Source organism: Diadema setosum, chromosome 2 (genome assembly GCF_964275005.1).
Source record: "Diadema setosum chromosome 2, eeDiaSeto1, whole genome shotgun sequence".
NCBI classification, from domain to species: domain Eukaryota; kingdom Metazoa; phylum Echinodermata; class Echinoidea; order Diadematoida; family Diadematidae; genus Diadema; species Diadema setosum.
In genome coordinates, this window is record NC_092686.1 from 38,605,822 (window position 1) to 38,620,088 (window position 14,267).

The 14,267-nt window shown below is 40.7% G+C and overlaps 1 protein-coding gene across 1 annotated transcript in view; it reads right to left on the reverse strand.

Moving 5' to 3' along the window:
- LOC140244889 (uncharacterized) overlaps positions 1 to 14,267 on the reverse strand; it is a 66,913-nt gene that overhangs the window by 16,142 nt on the left and 36,504 nt on the right. Inside the window, exons 35-49 of the mRNA XM_072324501.1 lie at positions 13,752 to 13,955; positions 12,945 to 13,089; positions 12,406 to 12,546; positions 10,957 to 11,061; positions 10,237 to 10,329; positions 9,471 to 9,656; positions 7,698 to 8,444; positions 6,881 to 7,210; positions 6,306 to 6,381; positions 4,925 to 5,101; positions 4,112 to 4,310; positions 2,261 to 2,340; positions 1,549 to 1,838; positions 815 to 873; positions 106 to 284 (exon numbers count right to left, since the gene is read on the reverse strand). Coding sequence (XP_072180602.1) covers positions 106 to 284; positions 815 to 873; positions 1,549 to 1,838; positions 2,261 to 2,340; positions 4,112 to 4,310; positions 4,925 to 5,101; positions 6,306 to 6,381; positions 6,881 to 7,210; positions 7,698 to 8,444; positions 9,471 to 9,656; positions 10,237 to 10,329; positions 10,957 to 11,061; positions 12,406 to 12,546; positions 12,945 to 13,089; positions 13,752 to 13,955 — 3,011 coding nt within the window. The remainder of the gene's footprint in view (positions 1 to 105; positions 285 to 814; positions 874 to 1,548; positions 1,839 to 2,260; positions 2,341 to 4,111; positions 4,311 to 4,924; positions 5,102 to 6,305; positions 6,382 to 6,880; positions 7,211 to 7,697; positions 8,445 to 9,470; positions 9,657 to 10,236; positions 10,330 to 10,956; positions 11,062 to 12,405; positions 12,547 to 12,944; positions 13,090 to 13,751; positions 13,956 to 14,267) is intronic.

A 14,267-nucleotide genomic window follows, 5' to 3' on the forward strand; every position in this document is an offset into this window, starting at 1 on the left:
GAATATGGCAACTTCACCAGACTCTTCTTTTGCCAGGTTACATGTGACCTCATTAGGAGACCTTCCTACGCTGTATTTGTTGCCTAGTGTATGAGAGTGGGTTACCTGATGTAAGGCTGTGGTGGGCTGAGCTGGGAGGAGGTCTGTACGATCAGCTGCTTGGAGCGGCACATCTTCCGGTCCTCCTTGTCCAGACCGGTCACCGTGATGAAGTGATTGGTTCCGGCCGCGCAGTTCTTGACCGTGAACCTGCTGGCTGTGGGACTCAGCAGCGCTTCAACCTCCTGTCGATTAACATGTAAGAAGGAAGAGTCCTAACAACATCTTTTTGTGACAGAGAAACCATTAGGTCATACTGCATGTTTTACACATCATGTTTTCTTTGAAATGCAAGTACTCTTACAATACTAAAATTCAAAATTAGGGATTGGGACATGCGCTTGGAACTCCTACTTCAGAAGAAACATATGACTGATTTGTTCTATTACTTGAAATGCTGTGTCTATGGAACTCAGCTACACTAATGACCCAGATAATTAATACTAAACAAGGATAACAATGGTAAGAAGTGGTTTCTTTGTTAATTATTTTTATAATAATATTAACAATTAATTTAAAAGTAAGGAATGAAATTAACAAAATGAATTGGGGATACATTGGCTCTAGGTGACAATTGAAATAATGTTTGTTTTGTTTAACATTATTTCTGAATCTGGTTGTTGTAATTGTACTTAGCAAAGAGATAAAATCCTCCATCAAAAAGTAACTCCCAGAAAGAACATTCAAATGCTTGAGGTCTCCAGTGATTCCTCACCTTTGGTTTGACCACACTGCTCCAAGTCACTTGCAGTCTCTGCACCTTCTCAATAATCTCTATAATACAGTAAAGAAAGACAGAGAAAAGACATTTCATTCCAGCGTTTTATCACAATTTTCTTGAGTTTTGCATTGTACAAACTCAGGCATTATACTTTTGTAAGGTTTTTAACTATATTCAGGTAACACTATGAATTGAACAATTCACACTATTCCATAAAGTTTGCTGGAGTTAATGTAGAATGCCTAATTTCACTAAAAAGAGGGAGGATTAAGTGTCCCTTTGATTTGCAGCCTAGATCAATGAATATGATGTACAATTTTTAGTCTCATATTGGTGATCAACAATTTAAATATGACCATTTGGGAGGCACAGCTCCTTCTTTAAAATTGCTACAAACAATTAAGTCCAGCAATTTACCAAGTTTATTTTCATGAATGGTGATCCAATATCAGAATAATCTAAAAAAAAAAAAATAAATAAATAAATAAAGGACAGTGCATACATCTACCATTCAGTGGAAGTAAAGGACAATGGTACCCAGAACCCAGAGCTATCAGCCATGTTGGGAAAAAAAAAAAAAAAAAAAAAAACATCTAATACAAACTGGCAATGAGAAAGTAGCATATTTGGAAAACTTATATCTCCAAAGCACAGCAACTCGCATCTGTTGCATTATCTGGGCATTCGAGAAGTACAAATAGGGCAACATCTTGATATACACAACACACCTGGACGAAGGAAATCCCAGGTGATACCAATGGAATAGGTGCCAACAAGGGACGGCCGCAGGTCAATGACCTCTGGCACCAGCTTTGATCCGGAAGAGGTCCTCGGGTGTGCTCGCTGTCCCCCTCTCTTGGGAGCTGATGGGGACAGGGTCTCCAGAAGGGGTACCCTGACTACCTGGCTGGCAGCCTTTGGGTCTTCATCGGGGGTGCAGAGCTGCAGGTCCTGGTCGTGGGCGGAGTCAGCATACTTGGGATCGTCACTGAGGGCAGCTATGCCAAGGATGTAGACCCTGTGGTGGAGGGGGAATGTCTATGCTGAATTTGGGACTCTAATGATTCTGCCACAAACTTTCTCAGTATGATATTCCTCCTCGTTAATAGTTCAAATGATTTAAAAAAACAAACAATACATTGTAGTTACAAACATAGCAAGGAATAACTGACACACAGCTACACTCCTAGAGATTTGTTTAAAAAAAGGACCAAAAAAAAAAAGTTCACTTTCCTGTTACTCCTTGGAATTATGCAGCATACACACACAAAAAAACAACAACACACACACACATATATACAACAATAACAAAGACTTTCAGCGCACTAATCAGCTACATTGTAGGAATATTGCTAAGTATTGATATTAGCTGTATAGATGAATACATTACTAAATAAGGCCATGGTACTTTCACTTATTGTGAAATGGCACATGACTCACCTGCCAGGTCTGCAGGGCACAGCAGCCTTGTAGTGACCTGCACTCAGTTCATGCCCAATCTTCTTGCCATTCATGTAAACCTTGGAAAGGAAGCAAAACAGCAGGCATTTTCATATGTAGAGCATGACTATCCCTTAACCCAGCATTGTCATACAACTAGACAGGAATATGCTATGAGACTATACTGTAAAACGAGGAATGTTCGCGTGCATTTTAATTTCAAGAATTTTGCGAGCGCCAAGATTCGCGAAATCAAAATGCACGCGAAAGTTCTTGTCTACACTATATGCATTGAATGCCAGTGGCAGTTCGCGAAAATTTCATGCCGCAAAAAAGGCCGTCGGCTCCAATTCGCGGAAAATTCATGCCGCGAATATATCATGTTTTACAGTATGTTATAACAGTTAGTGTCTACCCCAAGAAACAGCAGTGTCATACAACTGCATAGTACAATGTGCTTCACAGAATCATATCATGAAACTATATATTATAAGAGCTAACTAGTCTAACATTTCTACTCTGCTATTAAAGACAGAATGCAAGAATCTGAGTTCACACAAAATATTGTCATCATGGACTAGCCTTAACTTGTTAGATTCATCAGAATCTCCAAGCATGAAGCTGTTCAGCATCCTGTCTTCTAGCATCAAGTTGTCACAGTGGCACCCAAGATAATTGTCAATGCCTCATGAATTTGCCCAGGAAATACAAATCAACAAATTATATTTCTCAGAGACTTGCAAACAAGGAGAATTTCCACACAATGCTTTGTCACCTTTCCTTACCACTGACATAGAGACATTGGCCCGAATTCATGAAGGTGGTACAAATGAAACTATGGTTTATACCATGGACAAAAACCATGGAGCGCCAAGTGTCGCACAGAATATTTCGTTACGAAATTGGTCATTTCGTCGACAAAATGACCATTTCGTTAACGAAATTATCATTTCGTGGACGAAATGTTCATTTAGTTACAAAATGTTGTCATTTCGTTACAAAATAATCATTTCATCGACGAAATGACTGATTTCGTAACGAAATATTCCATATGACACTTGGCGCTCCATGGTTTTTGTCCATGGTTTAAACCATGGTTTCATTTGTACCACCTTCGTGAATTTGGGCCACTGAGTATATCAAGACACCATAATCATCATGCTTTGAGGGAAATTTGTAAAACAAGAACTGATCAGGGAAGCTGAATTTAAAAGTATAGTAAAATAGAAAGTATCTTTCTACAATTTCATGTGAACTACATGTATGTGCATGAGCGTTTTTGTGACACGTGTTTGTGTGATTGAATGTGTGTGTGTGTGTGCGTGTGTGTGTGTGTGTGCTTGTGTTGCATCTGTCCTATGTAAATATGTTACTATTATACTCCTTGTTAATATGTTTAAAACTTTAGTATGTTTTGTTTTATATGTTTATCCGGGACGCCTTTTTTACAAGCTCTGCTTCTTTTGGGGTCCCAAACCATTCATTATTCTTAATGCTGTATCCTTTTGTAAAATGTCAAATGTTTAATGAATTGGTTAAATAAAACTTGAAACTTGAAACTTGCTACCATCACATGCCCTTTGACTCTCAACTAGTACTGACAGATTCTTTCCCTTCCATTTCTTTTTAAACAGGAGGTCTTTATTCTACCTCTTTTGGCATATCAAGTTTTATATCAATGATGATATGCATGTTACCTACAGTATCCGTAAGCATATCAATGGTGATATGCATGTTACCTACAGTAACTGTACGCATGCAACTAAGCAATAAGGGATTTCTAATTACGTAATGCCTTATACAGACTTCATAAAAGTATGAAAAATGAAAGCATGCATTGGAGTTTCTTACCTGGTAGCCCCTCAATCCAACACCACCATAGGTCCTTGGTTCAGCCCACTCCAAAATGAACTCAGTGGTTGTCATGGAAACACAGCAGAGGGTGGGAGGGTCCGGCGGTCCCGGCACTTCGCACTGGATTGTGGGACTGTTGAGATCCTGCCAAATATCCTCGTCCTTGACTGGCTGTATGCCGATGTCATACACACAGCTGGGAGGGAAATGGAAGAGAATTTTAGATCATAACACAGGGGCTATGCTTTGACTTGGTGCTTCCCAAAAAATAATACAATACTTTGCAGCAGTATAGTCTTTAAAATGCATGCAATATACACTTACATGAAAGTATGTGATGATAATGTATAGCAGAAGTGTATTCTGACAATTTCTTTAAAGAAGTGTATTCTGACAATTTCTTTGCAAAGAGAAGATTGACAAGGTATACGAGGATAGTAGTACATATTTTGCATTCCATAAGCATCCTCTACAACATATGCAGAGGGGCACACAATATCACAAATAAATTTAAGAGGCATGGATACAGTGCGTATTACTGGGAGCATCTAACATCTACTGTAAAACACAATATTTTTGCAGCATAAAATTTTTGTGAATTGGAGCGGACGGCCTTTTTCGCAGCATGAAATTTTCACGAGTTGCTTCTAACATTCAATGCATATAATGTAGACAAGAACTTTCACATGCATTTTAATTTCGCGAATCTTGGCTCTCGCGGAATTTGTGAAATTAAAATGCACACGAACATTCCTCATTTTACAATATTCCCATGCTCCATCAAACATAGCCAGCTCTCAAGTGACTCACCCCAGCCTCATGACAGGTATTTGGTAATTGGTGCAGTCCTCTGAGATGCTAGCCACTTGCTCCTTCCCGTCCGCATCGCACATCCAGCTGACGTCGTATCCCAGAATGCCTTGCTCCTCTGCACTCCCACAGTCCAGGAGGCTCCACTGGACGTTGATGTAACCCAGAGGGTCGTGCCTGACATAGCCACGAGGTTTGCAGAAAAGAAATGGAGTTGCAGTGTTACAGAGCTGTTGACATTCTTTTGTATCCACCACAAAGTGATGTGTAGAAAGCAGTTCTTTGTTTTCCTCTTGAAAGAGTTAATCTTGATATTCTAGGCATTCAACACAAAGACACGCACAAACTCACACATACACACAAACTATCAATGCTGAAAAGTTATCACTTGTGTCATAAGCTGATGACCCCGTTTACAGTCCAGGGCTGGGCCGAGCCCGGGCTGAGCCCGGCCTCAATTGCGGTACTCGGCCCCGCAATTCTGTCCATTTACAGTGGAGGGCTCGGCCTGGGCTTTTAATTCAAACCTTTTAATATTTTGTTGTAGTGGCGCTCTGCTTGTAAGCAAGTGATTGTTACTGAGAGCGCGCCAATCGCAGTTTGGTACCGCATTTGGCCCAGTTTGCGTTTACAGTGAGCAAAGGCCAGGCAGAGCCCGGGCCGAGCCTGGCCGAGCCCAAGCCACGACTACCTCCAGAGCTTGGCCAAATGCGCGGCCATTTTTGGTACCGCATTTGGCCTTTTGCGCATTTACAGTGAAAGAAAGGCCGGGCTCGGCCCGGGCCAAGCCCAGCCTTTTCACTCACTGTAAACGGGGTCTAAGGGAGATGAGTAAAAAAATGATGTCATACTGATACTATTCCCGTAATCATATTTTGGGCAATGCAGCAGCAGGAACAATAAAACGACTTTTCTTCCATTGATTACTCTTCTGCTTATTACTTCGATGAGTCTTCTCATGACAATTCTTTAAACATACCGACTACTGTGCTCATGATAAACGGTATTCTTCTGACTGCTCTTACACTGACTAATATTTCATGACTAGTCCTCTGACTACTTTTACACTGACTGCTCTTCTTATGTATAGCCTTCTGACTTCTCTTACACTGACTATGTTTTAACTGTCATTCTCTAAAAACACAAGTACATCTATGGGAGCAATTATATTTTGCAGTCTTGTACAAATGTGTACCTCAGTAGATTCAGAACTCTTACAGACTTGGGAGTGCCATAGAAAACAACGAAAACAACAGTAACAAACAAACAAACGAAGAAAAAAAAAGAAAACAAAACACATTTGGAGGGCCCTTATCCCTTTTGTATCTGTTCATCCACATGAGGTCAATCTTTGTAGTTTCACTTGAGACTCAACATTTACCCTGTGTCAGCTTCCTCTGAATCACCAATCGCTTTCCTCAGATGGTGGTAGGTGCAGGTGCATGAGATAATAGCCCCTGGATGTAAGCAAGGAAACATATACTTGAATGTTTCACAAATGTGTGTTCCAAAAAGGCCTACTGACCAAAATGCACAATGTAAAGGAGGTAATTTGGGATCATGTGATTCAGCATCACTTCTATACTCATGTGCAATCCTATGTTTCATGTCAAGCAGCAGGTATATCACTTTGTAATATCATGGAAAAAATATAAAATGTACGAGAAATTAACATGGAGAAACACAAAATGTATGAGAAATTAACATGGAGAACTACAAAATGTATGTTAAATTAACATTAGCACATATTTACTAAAAACTAATTCAAAATATCTTGCTCTATACTGTTACCCCACTGTCCCGTCTAGTATGGAATTCTGACCCAAATAATAAGACATAAAGGGTACATGGTTTAGTGTGACACTGAGAAGATAACATTATGGGGAGAAGTTTTTATGATAGCAATGGGCAATACTGTATACTCTCAAGGTAAAAACGCAAAATATGTTCTCTTACCAGACTGTGTCTTGGGCACTGTGATGTACAGCATCCTAGTCTTGGTCTCATCCTTGTTATCCCCTATGCTCTTCAGGACTGATGCCATTGTCTTTTGAGCGTGGTCACCACCACCACCCGTACCCGCTCCCATCTTCCGCTCGCTGCGTAGCATCACCTTCCTGTTGGTTGTCACGGCGATGAGCTGCACCTTGACGGTCCTCCCGCCTCTGACCTGGGTCAGTGTGTATCGGGTAGTGTCGTGGGAGAGGTAGATGGGAGTGTTGCCTTCAACAATGAGGCGGTAGCCCAGGAGGGTGCAGCGAAGGAGTTTGGATGGCGCCTTTGAATCTATGCAGCCCATGAGATAAAGATGATCACAATGCTAAAACACTGACATACTACTTCATGATAACAAATTTCTGCTTACAACAAAAATCATGGGAAGAAAGTGAAAAACTTACCTAACATTGAGCTTTTCATGAAATAGGAGCTCTTATTTTATACTGATGAAGTCCCTCTGCATCCAGATGTGTGAAAGAAAATAGGTATGTGGCAATGCTTGATTAATAATGGTATATTGTAAAACGTCTTCAAAGAGCAATGCTAACACTGAAGAGACTACCCTGGGTTTATAAACAATGTATGTTCATGAGTAGAGGTAATTATTATCATTATGATTAATACGTTAACTTATATCATTAATTCCATTATTCATAATGTTTGTATCAGCCTTTAGCAGACAGTCTCCAATTCATGTAAAAAGCACTGAAAGACTACATTATCAACCACATCACTTCTTCTATGTAATTTATACTAAAATCATAGATTCTCTTACCTTTATTGTCTGATTTCAAAGCAAGCTGTGGCCTTGTCCATCTCAGATCGATGTGGTAGGAGCTGAATCCTGCAATGCGAAGATTGGGAGCTTGAATCCTGCAAGGCAGTCGGACTGTGATGGGATCAGATTCCAGGATCACATTCATTAGCATCTGTCTGCCTCCATTCTGCTTGGTCCCCGACGCATCGGGCTTCATGTACGCCTTGACCTGAATCTCGTAGCTCCTGCCTGGCGTGAGATTGCGGAGCTTGGCATGGGAGTGGGTGTGGCCGACCTCCACGCTTCCTTCCATTGAATCCTCTGAGGCGGTCTCGCCCCCGTCTGGGGTAACATCCTCCCACTCTACCATATAGCTACCAAGAGTGTATCCACCCCAGGCTGGCGGTCTCCATCCCACCGTCAACCAGTCCACTCCGGAGTCAGTGCATCGCAGTCCCGACGGCGGAGAGTTGGCGTGGGTCCGGGCTTGAATGCTGACGTACGGCAGCCACTGGGAGCTCACTTCTGACCAGACTTCACTCCAAGACCTTGGAAGATCGTGGGCCTTGTGCAGCGGGTGAGAGTCGGGAAGCTGATCGAAGAAGTCATCGGTGACAGCTACGAGATGGATAGTATACTCCTTGCCCTGCACAAGGTCATTGATGGTAGCCTCGGTGGCATCAGGCAAGAGGTCAACGCAGTGAATAGTCTCACCTGAGGCATCACTCTCTCCCTTCCCTACCAGCGTAACATACATCTTCAGTCCTTTGAGAAACAAATAATACGATACAAAAAAAAAAAATTATACCTCTAGAAGGGCATTCATTTTACATGGGCTGATTTACAATGGTACACAAGAGGAATAATTCACAATATCATCTAACAATTTCCATGACCTCTACAAAGAGAGAGATTAGAAATGCTTTAACCCCTAAAAACAAGTGATTTACCAAATTTCATTTCGCTAGTAAAAATAGTGTGTTGTTGGCTCACTTATAATTCATAAATCCTGAGGTTGTGTGACAGATTGTTTCCTTATCATGTTGATGTCTGTGGTTGCTCCCCTTGCAGCTAATTTCCATGGCAAAGTTGCACCAACAGACTGCACCAAGTTTATGCCAATACTGTACTGTAGCAATCCTTTGCTGCATTTTTGTCCAAGCAATGATGGCAATACTTTACTGCCAAATGCATCTCTAAGGACAATAAGGACAATATTCAGGTGAATATATAGGGTAGACAGAAGAGGAATGTAAGAGTGGGCTAGTCTCTTTGCCAATCTGATATTGATATTACATTTTGACACGTGAATAGCATGCAATCATGGACGGAAATGCTATGGTGAGAGGATCCTTGCTACACAGGTTTATCTCACTACTGTGGGAGACGTTATTGAATCTATAGAAGATATGAAACTGTGACTGTAGACATGCTTTCAATCAACATGCACCAACCACACACAAATGGCAACATTCCACAAGACTCTTCCTTGTTCATTTACATGATCTAGATGAGATGTTACTCTATTTTCAGGGGAAAAAATAACAGCAACACAGTGACTATAAAGTTGATGTGATAAGGCCTCAATATTTTCTTTAATCCACTGATACATCATCATGCCACAGTTAAAAGCAGGAAGAGTGACTCCTTTGGAATGCTGTAGATTAGTTAGATTACCAAGATTAGTTAGTGTCCGACTGGCCAACATGATGAAATGCCAAAACTTCCTTTGCCATGGGAAGGCGTGCTCTTCACACGCACAGATACAATGAGCAGGGGACAGCCTTTTACCTAGTATTTCACTTCCATGCTCCACTGCGGGCTTCCATCTCAGCTCCACAGACTTGGGTCCAGCCGTGGTCACCTTCAGGTCAGAAGGGGGGTCAGGGGGCCTGGCCGTCTGGACGGTAATGGGGTCGGAGGCTGCCGTCACAAGGTAGGTATTCTGAAGTTCATCATCACCAAGGATGCCTTCATCTGAAGTTGGGAGAAGAAAGTATGACATATGGGTGGTGGATGACAGCCACACCTACCTTACTTGATTGTCAGTTTCCCACTTATACTGTGAAGATATCTATTTAGCTGTATGTTCAAACATTTTTAAACTGATGTCTCTCACTCCTAAATATCACAAATCATAATATCTGATGAACCATTCAGCAAGAACAGGAGGGAATTGTGTGTTTTAATTGATAAATACATTCCACTGAATCTGTGGTACATTCCAGTCTTCAAGTGAACAGGGAATATAGATTCTTTCACATATTCACAACGACAAATCATATCAGGCAGGTGACATACACTATGTCTAATGCAACATATAAACAAATTTGAATCTTAATTTGCAGACCACAAATATATGTGTTCAATGCAAATGGTAATGACAGTGCTTTTATGCGTCTAAAAGTTTAGAGAAATATGCAGTTCAACATCATTCTTTCATTTTTTTTTTTGTTCCATTCTGTTGTTGTTGTTGCATAATCTCTCAGCTTTTCTCTGATAGCACTCATAACTGATTTCAGGAGTGCCAAGAATCCCTGTAGTCTACCAGACTCACCTTCGTCATCATAGTATGTGCTCCATTTTCTTGCCTCCACTATGATGGTGTACGAGCATCCAGACTCTAAACCCTCAATAGGCAGGTTGTCATCTGAAATGGGCAATGTGATAAGCTGTGAGTACAGGTAATGTCTTGTAAAATATTGTAAGTGATTAGGACTGCCATGGTACAGTATATGACCTCTCATGTAGTCTGAGAGAAATTATGTTAGGGGTATAAGTATTCTTCAATTTTGTCTCCCTCTGTCCAAATGAAATCTGTATGACTGCAAATGCTGATCTACATTATTTTACTTAACAAACATGTCAGAGGAAAGGAACCAGCTTGAATCAAAAAGTTTTATTCCCACTGGTTCCTTTTTTGGACATGTTTGTCTACAAATTGATGAGATCACACACAAAGACATGATCATTCAATCTTTCAGATTTCCATGACACACTGAACAGAAGCAGTTATGTATTTTCTACACATTGAATGAAAGTTTCCGCGGTTTCCAAAACTCGAGATGGGTTTCACGAATAGTTAAACTATTTGATGTAAATGACAAGTTGTCAGTGTCAACATGGGGATATGGCTTACACAAGTCATGCAACCACAGAAGTCATACCTATAGACACACTTCCACTTCCATGGCCTCAATGATAAACAGGAAAAACTGTCATTAAAATGTGAATTATCCCAATCAAAAAACTGAAAAACAGAGAGATATTCTCCTACCACTGGTCTCCTGGCTAGACATTGTGTCCTCCTGATGATCAGTCTGCCACCATCTCACCATAAAGGAGTCTGGGTCTGTGTAGTGTGTCTTGTTTGGCTTCTTCCCTTTAGATACCATGAGTCATGAATATCAGTATTCAGATTATTCATATATAATACACACATATGGGTTGTGGACAATAACGATTGGTTGTGTGCAGCAAAGAATATTGCAATTCATCCAAGGATCATGGCATCGCAAGGAGTTACCTAATCTGCCAGATGCATAGGGTCTTGCATGATAGTGTAATATATCAAATGTAGGAGCGTTGTCGCTGCAAAACCAAGCTTCAACCACTACAGACATGAGGGAAAACTCCTTCATTGCTATTCCCAGAATTTTGTCCACCCCGACTGGTCATCACATCCTGTGGTCAGTTTACACACCCTACCTCCCTAGGAGCCTAACCTCTCCCATAAACATTTCTGGATAACTTGTCTCCCCATTGTCTACCAGTGCTAAGTTTCTCCCCCATCATCCCCATCATGTAAAATGTGAGTCACTGGTGTCAGTGACCCATGGATTGACAGTGGTCATTATTAACCTACACCTTTGTTTTATTGTAATCTGAATCCCTCTATTTTGAATATTTGAATATTGTAGATTAAGCCCCTCCTTCGAGTATAGATGTATTATAAAAGTGACCATGTGCTTTGGTCAAGAGTTCTCTCTTTCACCCTCTTCGGGTAAAGACACAAAGCGTTGGTCTCCCTTGCCATCCCTCTTTAGGGGCAATATATGGCCGTTTGATGGGGAGTACCTATTAATATATCATATTCCTGTAAAGCGTTATATCCTCTTGTGACTAAATAAAGAGCCTGGATTTGAATGCTTATATGAACTGGTCTCTTCTGTGTGCTGTCGAGAAACATTACCAATGTAACACCGCCAATCGTACGCCATCGAAGAAAAACAATAACGTTACAAAATAAAGGTGTTACAATAGCATTCACATGGAACAATGGAACATGCATGTACACTGTATGTGAGCTCTTTTTTCATGACAAACAATGTACATTGTAATGGCAAGAAGATACTAGTGTATGCCATGCAGTCTTTCATAATATCTACATACTGTATTTGAAACATACTGGCTTTCCACGTCATAAATCATGCTGATTTGAAACACACAGTCAACAAAAGGTATTTGTACACAGTTGAATGAAACCTTTTTATCAATATATCTACAACTTTTGCATGCTCACTATTCAAGTGGAATAGAAGCAATGTAATACTAACATTGTTTTTCTCATATCATCTTTCCATAGTGAATACAAACAATGCAACCATTATTATTATCACAGTGTGTTCAAACAAACATTCAACCATAGACTCTTGCCAGCCCAATGTGCTTTTTAATCTGATAAATATCCGGTAAATTCAACCTGCCTGATGCCTAAAATGATTACCTCTACGCCAGACAACCAGCATGGAGTGTCCTGTCACCAGTTCTGTCCAGACCTTGGTGGGCTGAGCCAAGAGACCGGTGTAGGCAACCTTCAGAGAGGGGCCAGGCTCACAGGTCGGGTACTGTTGGCGAAGATCATCACCTGCAACAGGGAGAATTGTGTGTGGATGGGTGAATTTCATGGGGCAACTCAAGATGTACAAACACCCTTAGGATTATTGATAGATTATTTGACAGTTATGACTTTTCCAACTCTTCTAGTCCATTCAAGGGGGGAAAAATGAACATTTGCAGCATGTCTAAAATTTCTGCATTGTGTAAATCATGCAGTATTCATCTTTTTCATTTTTTTCCTACATACAGATATATGCAGGAATTCTTTCATCCACAAAATCATCCATGAAGAAAACTTCACTGATAGTAGCCCAGTACAAAATATCAAGTTTGCATTTTTACAGTACCTCACACCACACAAGGAAAGTCTGTGCTATTTAGAAAATATAAAGAAACAAAAATAAAGATATGAGGGATTAAACTCACCTCCTGGCTCAAAGAGGTCATGAGAAACAGCCATAACTTGGACTGAGAGGGTGGTCCCTGGCTTCAGGGGAGATACAGTGCAGCGTGTGCTGTGGGGGTCCAGCAGGGGGCCGTGTGGAATCCCTTCTTGCAGTACAACAAAACCCTGCAGGTATACATGTATATCAGAATGTTTACATATAACATTCCTGTCCACGGTATAAAAGGGCTTGGCAACGGCACTATAATCCTGGAACAATATTAGCAATCATGCATTCTTTATGAGCTTATCCTTTTGAATCCCACGTATCATATTTGTTCAATAAGAACTTGCCAAACACTGTCCAGTCTAACTTCAGCAATAAAAAGCAATAAAAGCAATAACAAAGTTTTATTGGAAAATAAAAGCAAGTTTTGCTTTAGAAGGTATACTGTTGACTTGTAAATGCTTGCAGAATGGTTCATAATATATTTGCACATACCATGCTTGTCAGGGGTGATTCTGTTTATACTCTCCTGCAGAACCATATAATGAAAGCAAAGTCCACAAGTATCTGTAATCATGTTTCAAATATTTACTTTTCAAGTTTTATGAGTTTCTAAAAGAAAGATACACTAATGCAGCTGTTTGCGGGGGGGGGGGGGGGGGGGGGAGAAGCGATTTGGCATTACATGAAGCCCTTTAAAAACAAAAACTAGAATCTTTTAAATTGCTACACGCAGATTTTTTTTTTTTTTTTTTTTTGGGGGGGGGGTAAATTTTATTATTATCATTTTTTTTTTTTTACAAATACAAAATCATCAAACCTATGAGTTTATAAGACTTACTGTTAGGTGACACCCCTCATCCTGTTGAAGCCCCTCCCACATTATGTCCACACCTCCTGAGTGCATTCCTTCCAGTCTTGTTGAAGGAGAGGAAGGCGGGGCCTTGCCTGTGACTGACAATGTATTGCTGCGCCCACTCATCACACAGCAGAGAACTCTGCTTGAGTTGTGATTTGGTGGGAGGTTCTTCCAGCCTGCATAAGCCTGGAGATGACATTAACGTAAAAACAATGAGCTTCGACACGCACGAAAGCAAGAAGAGCAATTCTTTGTTACAGTCTAATGGAATTATACTGTCTGCACTTTAACTCAATGGCATTGTGCAGAATCCTAGCTGGGCAGTACAAACCATACCCCTTTGCCTATTAACACCTAGCATGCATTGTAACTAATGGATAGGATATTACCATACTCTGGTGACAAGTAGTTTAAGTGGGGAAAGGTACTACCAGTGCAGATAAGGAATTGGTCACCACCTCCACTGCATGTCTACAGTAATAGATGGTACCTGTGCAA